Source organism: Sinocyclocheilus rhinocerous, unplaced genomic scaffold (assembly GCF_001515625.1).
Source record: "Sinocyclocheilus rhinocerous isolate Xijiao unplaced genomic scaffold, SAMN03320098_v1.1 scaffold2382, whole genome shotgun sequence".
In the NCBI taxonomy this organism is placed as follows: Eukaryota; Metazoa; Chordata; class Actinopteri; order Cypriniformes; family Cyprinidae; genus Sinocyclocheilus; species Sinocyclocheilus rhinocerous.
The window spans coordinates 365,327-375,903 of NW_015662928.1; the positions used below are offsets into that span (position 1 = coordinate 365,327).

At 39.4% G+C, this 10,577-nt stretch overlaps 1 protein-coding gene across 4 annotated transcripts in view; it reads left to right on the forward strand.

Moving 5' to 3' along the window:
- LOC107728404 (activated CDC42 kinase 1-like) overlaps positions 1–10,230 on the forward strand; it is a 42,546-nt gene extending 32,316 nt beyond the window's left edge. For 3 of the 4 annotated variants that reach the window (XM_016538558.1, XM_016538560.1, XM_016538559.1), the window contains exons 11-15: positions 763–807; positions 1,879–3,275; positions 4,380–4,475; positions 4,714–4,841; positions 10,077–10,230. In XM_016538558.1, the coding sequence (XP_016394044.1) occupies positions 763–807; positions 1,879–3,275; positions 4,380–4,475; positions 4,714–4,841; positions 10,077–10,083 (1,673 nt within the window). In that variant the 3' untranslated portion in view covers positions 10,084–10,230. The remainder of the gene's footprint in view (positions 1–762; positions 808–1,878; positions 3,276–4,379; positions 4,476–4,713; positions 4,842–10,076) is intronic. The other variant, XM_016538562.1, reaches the window with a different exon arrangement.
- Positions 10,231–10,577: the final 347 nt, after the last annotated feature.

The window sequence follows — 10,577 nt, forward strand, 5'->3', positions numbered from 1 at the left end:
GGCAACATCAACTGACTTCTCTATCTGGATAACCGATCGGATCTGTCTTTCCCGCGCAATATTTAAATAAGTCTGCAGAGGATGGCCCCGGTGCAAAGTCGACCTGAAGTGGTGGGTTTTCTTTTGAAAACCATTTTCAGTCACGGGACATTTTACAAATCCCGAAAAAAGAGGAGGATGAGGAGGCTGCAGTTATTAATAAGGTGGATAGATTCCGTTGTGGAAACGGTAAAAAGAAACATATTCCTTCTGACAGTTCGCGAGAGAGGGGGCGGGGTTTTGCGTGACGTCCACCTGCGAATGCAGACACGATGGCTGGATTGCATTTACATTACACTGAGATCCGATCACAATGCGTCCTCGACTACCTCTGGTCCAGGACACGCTGATCGGATAACATTCCGATCAGAAGCGCGTTTACACTTGTCTTTTCAATGTGTATGTAGACAACATCCGGATACAGGTCGCATGTTAATGCCAAGTGTAAATGCAGCCTTAAATGACTGGAAAGTAATTTATTGGTCAAAAAGTGTGGGAACTCTGTAATCCAAAACCCCATTTGAAACTATTGACTCCAAAAATAACTCCAACCTCTCAAATTAAAAATTTTTTTTTTTTGCCATTTCCAGTTCACTGCTTCTTTAATACAGGTCCTCATGCTTTGTGCTTTTTGTTCTTATTTTTATGTTGTTGTTGTTGTTTTTCCTTTTCCGTCCTGCTTTTTTGCATATGCTATCTTTAACTTGCTTGCTTGCTCTGCAGAGGAGCCTCCCCCTCGGCCCCCTCAGCCATCTTTGCTGGTTAAGAGTAAGTGTGGACCCTCAGTTCAGTTTAAGCACTGCTCATGCCCCCTCTGTTCACTCCTAGCACCCCTACTCAAAGGTACAGCACATCTGTATTGTATGCATTTGTGTTTGCTCTTTCACTCCCTATATTTCTCTCTCAGTTGCTCTAGTTTTGAAGTTATCTGTTTGTCGTGTGTTTACTGTGGTCTCATGCATTGACATGATGTTTGATAAACAGTTGATCCCATAGTACCCATTTTTCACCAAAATGATGCTGGTTACAGAGCTGGTACGGCAAGGGATCTGCAAATCTCTCTAAGAACTGGCCTGCATTTCACTGACTTGAAAGTTGAATGATGACATAACTATGTTAAGTACATAACTATGACAAAACATGTTGTACTCCGTCAAACATGGTGGCCTATACTAACATACAAATAGTACCATATTAATGTATTTACATATTTTGCTCATATTACAATGCTGTTACATTCTTTATTCTTTATTAGTAGAGACATAGACTTGTGTATGTTACATTTTCATTTGAAACTGTTGGGTCAATGAAACACACTTGTACTTTTTAACTTTAGGATTAGTTAAGTTAATATTGTATTTTCATTTAACATGTTTTTCCTTTTTTATTTATTACATTTTTTCACAAAAAAATTAGTTTGAGATCAAACAATAATTTGTAGATACCGGCAATATTGTCACAAACCCTTGTAGTTGAAGACTGAACCACCATTTTTGTATGTAGAAACCAAAGATTTCTGTCTGTTAGCATTTCCGTTCATGTCAGTGGCAGTTGCTTACCTGGCACAATGAGACCATGTTAATCTGCATAACCTAGACCTTTGGTAGAATCGCTTAGTGCTGGCTCCCATCCAAGTATTCGTGAAGACACGGTATGAGACAAGTTAGTGTACATTAGTTTCTCTGGAGGAATGTTAGATATACTGTACCTTCATGACTGTTCTAATATGTGCTCATATTTTAACCCTGAAAAATATTTCTTCTGTTTTACAGTTCCTGTCATTAAATTACATTTCAAGCTCAACAACATTTTTTACATTTGTTTTTGTCATGTGACTAGAACCCTCCTACGATGCTGTTGCTGAGGACGAGGATCAAACTTCATCAGGCCTTCGGCGGCTCTCTTTGAAGAAGGGACTTAAGCTCAAACCAGCTGCCTGGGTCTGTGCTACCAAATTAGGTGATCGTTCCACATACAGTGTGCGGACTCCAGGGGGCTGCACTCCCACAGAATTCTCTCTCATAGACTTTGGAGAAGAGTTTCCATCGGCCACACCTACACCCTCTCCTGTGGTGGAGCTTCAAATCCCAACCCTGGCTAAACTGGCACTTGAAGCAGAGAACATTTTAGACAGAACTCCTCCTCAGAGCCCCTCACGCTCTCTACCCCGCCCCCTTCACCCTACCCCAGTGGTGGACTGGGTTGCCCGGCCCCTCCCTCCACCCCCAGCCTATGACGATGTAGCACAAGATGAGGATGACTTTGAAGTAAGCTCCATCAACAGTGCAGAATGTGGAGCTGATGAACCATGCTCTCTACGTACGTCCTGCACTCCCACTGGAGAGTGTAAATCTCATGTAGAAGACAATTTATTTTTGCCCTGCTGGCAGAGCAATGCCAGCACCTTCTCGCAGTCTGCTGAGATCTTCCAAGAGCTGCAGCAGGAGTGTATGAGGCACCTCAATGTACCTGTGACCTCTACCAGCCCTGGTCTGGAGCCACACCGCCAGATAGTCCTTACTTTTTCTGAGGACAAACCCCAGATACCACCACGTATCCCCATACCACCCCGTCCAGTTAAACGTGCAGGTGGCGATTATGCTCGCTGGTCTGATGAGCTGTCTCCAATCTCTGGAAATGAGGATCATAAGGAGTGTCCACCCCAGATTCCCCCAAGAGATCCTCTCTCTCAACCAGGCTCTCGCACGCCAAGTCCACATGTGGGCTCCCCTCAGACTCGCAGCAGCCTCTGCTCAGCTTCCTCCAACTATGGCCCATCCTACCTCTCCACCTCACCTGCTAAACTAATGCAAACCACTCAGAGCTTCGCCTCCGATCCCAAATATGCTGCTCCCAAGGTCATCCAGGCACAGGGCAAAGATAAGGAGCCAGCCAAAGGGCCCTGCATTCTGCCTGTCGTACGTGATGGCAAGAAGGTCAGCAACACGCACTACTACCTCCTGCCTGAGAGGCCTCCGTATCTGGACCGCTACAATAAGTTCTTCAAAGAGGCGGAGAGTGGTGAGGAAAAGAAGCAGGTAAACACAGCCACTGTCAAGCCCATGATTCATCAACAAGGGGAGCTCAAGTCCAATTTCTCCTCCAATAACACCAGCAGTCTGACGGGCTCTGGATATAGAGGGGGGCTGAAGAACTCTCTCAGCCTGTGCCGAGTAAGCTCTGATGGCTCATTTAACAGGTCTGACAGCACCAGCAACAATGACAAAGTCAAACTGGTGAGAGATTTGAAGATTTATATTAAACAGATTCATGTTATTATTTTTTGTTTTCTTGAAACTTTTGTATGCATCCAATATAAGCTGTCGTGTTCTTGTTATGACAGAATGATTCTTGAGTGGCTTGGGCTGGCTGTGTGGTGTCTTAATTGTAGGAACTTTGTTTTTGACCAGAGTAATTATCATTTATTTATATTGTGGCAAGCAGACAGACCATAGTTCTGATCATATTTTTCCAAAACCTACATTTTCTGCATGGATAACTCCATTAAGGCAAAAACTGTCCATCATGAAGGCTTACTTGCTTGATTAGGCCAAAACCTAAATTAGCAATTTGGGTAAAGATGATCCCAGAATGTAGAGCAGTGAGCTCCATGAGAAAATGCATCCAATAAAAAAATAGTAGAAAAAAATGGCAATTATATTTAGGAAGAGGCTATATGCACTCAGTGAAAATAATGTTATTGCATTTGCAGACATATACAGATTTGAACTTGATTCAGTCACGTTAAAAGCTAAATACACTGTCGTTTTGCACTGCAGACTGCACAGTGTTTACACTAAGTGCAGTATAGCCCGCCTTGTTGGCAAAGGCTATTTACACTAACTCCACCCACCATTGTCTGATTGGGACAGACAAAATAACAACAGGAATCAATTTGACCACCGGTAGAGTGGAGCGGAAAGTAAAGACAGTGTATTTAGCTTTAAATGCGACCGAATCGAGTTCAGATCTGCATATATAGCATATAGTCTATTATTTTCTCAGGAAGCTATGCATTATTTTGCATCATTAGCTTAGCCATGCATGCTAATGTCACACGTTTTTTTCTGGTCAGTTGTATAGAGTCTCCTGTGCAAGGGAGTCAATGTTTGTTTTAATGGTGTTCCACATCAGTCACTGATTCAGTTCCATAATGGCCTCAGTGAGTGCCGGTGTAGGCTGTAGTGCAGAAATGCAGCTCACTAGGGTTTGAAAAGGAGCTGTCTTTTAAACAACTATACTATGTAGAATTAGGCTCACTTTACTATCTGTGATTATTCCAAAGCCACTCCTTTACGGACCGTCTATGGATTTATAGTTATTGAATTTGCCCTGTTTAGGTGCAGGAGGCTGTCCATGTAGTAACAATTGAAGAATGTCAGACGGCTTTACAGAATCACAGCTGGAATGTACAGAAGGCTGTACACTACTTGAAGGTAACAGTCATCACAGCTATCATGATTCACTGGCTGGTTAGTGGTAATCTAATTGTAATTAAAGGGGTCATATGATGCGATTTCAAGTTTTCCTTTCTCTTTGGAGTAGTAATCAGACACAGGAAGGAAATCTCCTTCCTCCTCTACCTTTGGCACTGGAAGTATATCCATAATATTCATGGAGGACCTAATGAGTTAAGTTACTTTTATCCATTTTTTCACATCTTTTGGTGCCCAGGTGGAGCAGCTCTTCTGTCTGGGCCTGAAGACAAGGGTGGAGTGTCATAAGATTCTAGAATTGTGTGACTGGAATCTGGAGTTAGCCAGCACACAACTGTTGGACTCTTATGGCCCAGTGAAGCTGAGGTAGGACGGTCTTTGGCTATGTTTACACTGCAGGCCTTGTGTTCAATTCTGAAAACATGGAGGAAACTAAACACAGCGTTTATGCTTTCATTTAAGCTGTGAATCATAAAACTGAAGATAATTTTATTTTTGTAAAAGTTAAAATAAATAAATGCAAAATTATTAGAATTGTGAGCCTACAATGTTGTTTGCACTTTGATTTTCTCCCTACTCAAGCTTTGTTTTTCTTTGCTCTCATTTCTCTATTCTTCGCTTTTGATCCCAAATGTTACAATTCTAGTTTCTTGCAGAACAGAGTGAGTTTAACATCTACTTTGGTCCCGTATTGCTAGGTTGATAGCAGTGCTGTGCGATTTGGACAAAAAATACTTTCATGATTTTTTGATAAATATTTCAATTTCAGTTCCTGATTTTAAGACAACATTTCCTTATACAATTTACATTCATAAATGCATTTCTGTGTTTATGAATTAGATTTTGAAACATTTCAAAAGGAAACCAATTAGAGCTTGATCAAAACAGACAAAACAATACAAATATGAGTAAACATCAAAACAAAACAAAAAACAACCTAGACCGAAGTCTCTCAAATAAGAGAAACTAGAACAGTGACAGGAAGGTTTCTGTACTTTTTTTCTGTCGTAAGGCCAGTTCTTGTGCTCTTTTTTTTTTTCTGATTGCAGAGAACAGAGGCAGAGTCAGAACTCCACTCACTGCCACTCAAAACGCTACAATGCTTCTGCTTTAGTGTGTGTCTCGCAGGGACAATATAATCATCATACATTGCAAAAAATGGCTTATCTTACTTAGGGGAGGGGGGGACTAAATTAAGTGCATTTTGCTTAAAACAAGTAACATTATCTGCCAGTGGGGTAAGTAAAATACTTGTTTTAAGAATATTTTACTTACCCCACTGGCAGATAATTTTACTTGTTTTAAGCAAAATGCACTTAATTTAGTTTTTCCCCCTGGAAACAAGACTAAATATCGTAAGTTATTTTGCTTATCTAATATCTACTTATCTAGTATCTAATATCTATCACCATGCAACCCAAGACTGGTTGCCCACTGAAGCTAAGCAGGGTTGAGCCTGGTCACCTGGCCAAAATTGCCCCCCTGGCCCTTGTCAATCATGGCCTCCTAATAATCCCCAACCACTTGATTGGCTCTATGACTCTCTCTCCTCTCCACCTGTAGCTGGTGTGTGGTGAGCGCACTGACGCCGTTGTCCTGTTGATGCTGCGCACTGGTGGTGGTTGAGGAGAGACCCCCCCCCACATGATTGTAAAGCGCTTTGGGTGTACAACAATACACAATAAAGCACTATATAAATGCATCATTCATTCATCTTCATTTAAGAATTTTTTTTTTTAGATATTTTGACTAGAAACAAGACAAAAATACTAGGAAAAGCCATTTTTTGCAGTGTACATAAATGAAAATGCAGTTGGAAAGATGCAAACTTTTTTCTGAATGCCCACAGTAAAAATAGAGTGTCATTTTAATAAACATTTAAACAAAGCCAGCCAATTCACAATGAAATACACATCCAAACTGCAATTTTAAACATACAACAACTTTAATGCATCCAATGTGTAAACAATGATTTAAGCACTTAATTCAGCACAGAAGTGACTACAATCAGCATATTTTAAACCCTGGTGACAGATGTCACTACCTGCTTCTCACAAAGATTGGCTGCTGCATGGTGTTTTTTGCTTGATGTTTACAAGTCGAGCATCTCCAACCTTTTGGCCACTCTCAACTCTTTCGCCGTGCAGGCATGAAGCTCAACTACCATAGGAAAAAATTGCAAATGCTCGCTCTGCTCCATTCACTCACTTCATCAGTGGACATTGGTGGTGGTGAAATCATGCTTTCGGTAGTCTAAAATTGTGCATGCTCACATCATGTTTTTATCATGATTTTGATGAATCGCACATCCCTAATTGACAGTTCTTCCTAGCCAGTAAATTGGTGTGGGGAATGACATCACTACTACATGACTTTGGCTTCCTAGTGATCACATGAACTGAATAGATGAATGTGGACAGCTGGCAGACTTTGGATCGCCGTGTAATTATAGGTAATCAACATAAACATATCTAGAAAATGTAATTTTATATGTTTTCAGACCTAATATAAGACTGTTCCTGAAAAACTTATAATATTAGAGGAAAACATAGCATGACGTAATGAGATGATTATTAAAGGGGTCATAGGACGTTGCTAAAAAAAACATTATGTTGTGTATTTGGTGTAATGCAATGTGTTTATGTGGTTTAAGGTTAAAAAAACACATTATTTTCCACATAATGTACATTATTGTTGCTCCTCTATGCCCGGCTTTCTGAAACACGTCGATTTTTACAAAGCTCATCGTTCTGAAAAGCGAGGTGTGCTCTGATTATCCAGCTATCCAGTGCGTTGTGATTGGCCGAATACCTCAAGCATGTGACGGAAATGTTACGCCCCTGACCATTCTGTGATGCCCTGTGTCCCGGGTCGACAAGACAAAAACAATAAAACCCATTACAAACGAGGCATTTGTTGCATCCAGTGGGGACATAATTACTGATTATAATGACTTATACTGTCTTTTTACACGTTGCGTTGCGTTGCGTATCGCGCTGCGTAAACAAAACCATGTCTGGAGAAACGACAAACAAGTGCTACTCTACACTGCTCAAAACTCGCGTTTGAATCGTCAGTGGCAAATTCTTTAAATATGAAAACGTACTTACAGTCTGTGAGTCAGAACAGCCGGCATTGTAGTCTACTCTACCAGGATCAGGAAACAGTCCTCCATCAGCGCGAAGTTGATGTATTTCCTCAGCAACCAGCACGGATCAGCTCTCGGCATGACAAAGCGGATAGCGTCCTCTTTTGGAAGGCCAAACAATGTAGTTTCGCTTTCACAATGAAACACACAGCGTCTCCACGACATGGCAGCAGCGGCAACAACAATACTACAGCGAGAATAAAAGTTACGCCTTCTTTCTTTGCGTGAACATTTGGGCGGCGTTATGCAAATCTTCCCACATCGTGATGTAGACATGTGGGGGCGTGTTAGAACGAGCCGTTTTAGGAGGGCGTGGTTGACTCTTAACTTTTATAAAGAATATCTCTTTGGATTTAGTCTTTGCAACTTTACAGATCTTGTTTATTCACCAAGAGTTTGTAACACTCAAAAGAGAAAGGAAAAATTTTAATAGCATCATATGACCCCTTTAAAATGAATTAGAATAATTTCTTATTAGCAGATTAAGCAAAGAGTCATAAATTAATTCTTGTGGTTGACTTTCATCATTGTGGCATATTTGGGAATCCCAGATTTTACTAGAACTAGAACAACATATAACCTATGACAATTTCATGATAAGTATATTATTATTATTATGATTATTTTATAATGTTGGATCCTACTCGCACCAAAAGTGAAAGCAGCAATAGATTAAATGATCTCCTATGAAATTAATAGTCTTACATTTTCAGTACAGTGTCAAACATAGGACTAAAAAAGTTGCCTGGGGACAGAAATGACAGTCTGTTATATATTAAACGACAGTCTGTTATATATTATTATATTTGTATTCAGCGGAAAGATATCATAGATTGCTTTAGAAATTTTTTTAGTGTTACACTAACATACGTTAGCACTGAAGTACAACTGAATGTTTGTAGATGAATTTAGGTGATAAAGGCAAACTATGTCTTTGAGGTTGTACATGCCATTTGAGGCTCTTCAGCTTCACGGATGTCAGTTATACAAATCAGAAAAGGTGAAAGTTTCAACTCAAATTAATCTATGTAGACAAATGTACATAATAGGAAGTCAAAGTCGCCTAGTACTGACATCACTCCCCCACACTGATTTATTGGCTAGGAAGAACCGTCAGTCTAGAAATAGGGACCAATAAAAACGTTAAACCCACCCTATTCTGCATGAAACTCAAAGCGCAACATTTGGAACTACAAGCAAAGAACTGAGATCAAAAGCAGATTACTGGAGAAAAATAAAACGTTGTTTCGCTTGTAATTCTGATAATTTTGCTTTTGTGTTTCTTTTTTTTTTTGGTTAATATTTTCTTCATGCGTCTTCAGTTTTATGATTCATGTTATATCTTTAATTCTGTAATCGCAATACGTTTGGCATCAAATTGACACCATACTTCCATCAGCGCAGAATTGTGATGGAATCCAAAAAAAGATCTAAAGTGACGTATGTCACATGAATTCCAGTATATTGAAAAATCATATTCCACTTGGTTTGCGCTGTGTACACTGTTATGAAAAAGAAAAAACAGATCTAAGTCATGTATTAGCAAAACAATTGGATGGGCCACTATTGCCTCCGGTCTGAAAATAGCCTCTCTTGTTGTTCTATGCGTCCCCCTACTGGTAATTTAACCTCTCTAAATTCGTTTGATATTTTTATGTAGTATTCCTTATAAATGGCTGATCTGTAGAATGAGCCTATCATTTTCCAGAAAACTTATGTTCTTAGTACCCAGTTCCCAACTCTTCCAATATTATGATTCAGTTTGTGATGCTTTCCAACTTTGTCACATGCTGCTTTAAAAATTTCATTGAATTAATGTGCCATTAGTTTAAACGTATTGTAATCTAACTAAGGTGAAATCAACCCCTTGAACCAGTATAAGTGAGGAATTAAGCATGCGGGAAGTTTTCCTAATCCTCAGTTTTTTAGATTTTTTTTGAGGTTTTGATACCTGTACAGAGATGTTGCATTAACCCTAAATTAATTAAATAACCTTAAACATACACTGAAAAAAAAGATTTTGTGGTGTTGTAAAATATATTAAATTAATCATCATAAATTCTACTTGTAATATTAAGATTATGCCTCAGGGCATGCTCGTCCTAGTTTTAATCCATTTTAGTTTCTGTGCTCAATTGCCATCTGTTGTAGACACTTCTTCTGTAAGAAAACTTCCATACAGGGGGGCTGAGTCTACAAAAAAAAAAAAAACTTTTTGTTTTATTGCTGCCAATATATATAAAAAGTTTCTACACTTTCACTACTTGCTTGTGCAGGACTGTATTTCAAGATGCTTTTTGTGTAGCTTTTAATTATAATGTGAATTTTTCAACTTTCCTTTTTCTTATTTTTCCTGTCTCCTACTTTTGATTATATAGTATGTATTAGTTTTGCTACCCATTGTCAAGTGCTGTGTGAATTTTATGTATCAAATCTTTTTCTTTTTTTTGCAGACAATAATGCATTGGAAAAGCCCCATGCCCTAAAAGAATTTTGAGAGCACCAACGGCACTCTGAGGGCCAACCAGGACTCTATCCCAGCACATTTTACCTCCAGATCTGACTTGTTTGTGTGTGTGTGTGTGTGTGTGTGTGTGTGTGTGAGAGAGAGAGAGAGAGAGAGAGAGAGAGAGAGAGTGTGCACATATGTGGGGGAGTGTGTGCTCTTCCTGAAATCTTTCTCTAGGGTGCAATACAGAGTTCACAGGTCAATCTGCTTTTTGTTTTCCAGTTGATCGCAACAGATGGAAACCAAGGTGCTGCTTGTCATTTTTCATTGTAATTTTATAAACAAGAGGTGAATAAACAGGCTTATGAAAGCCTCTAAGTATATATATATATATATATATATACAGTCGTGGTCAGAATTATTGGCACCCTTGGTAAATAAGGCTGTGAAAATAAATCTGCATTGTTAATCATTTTGATCTTTTATTTAAAAAATTCACATAAAT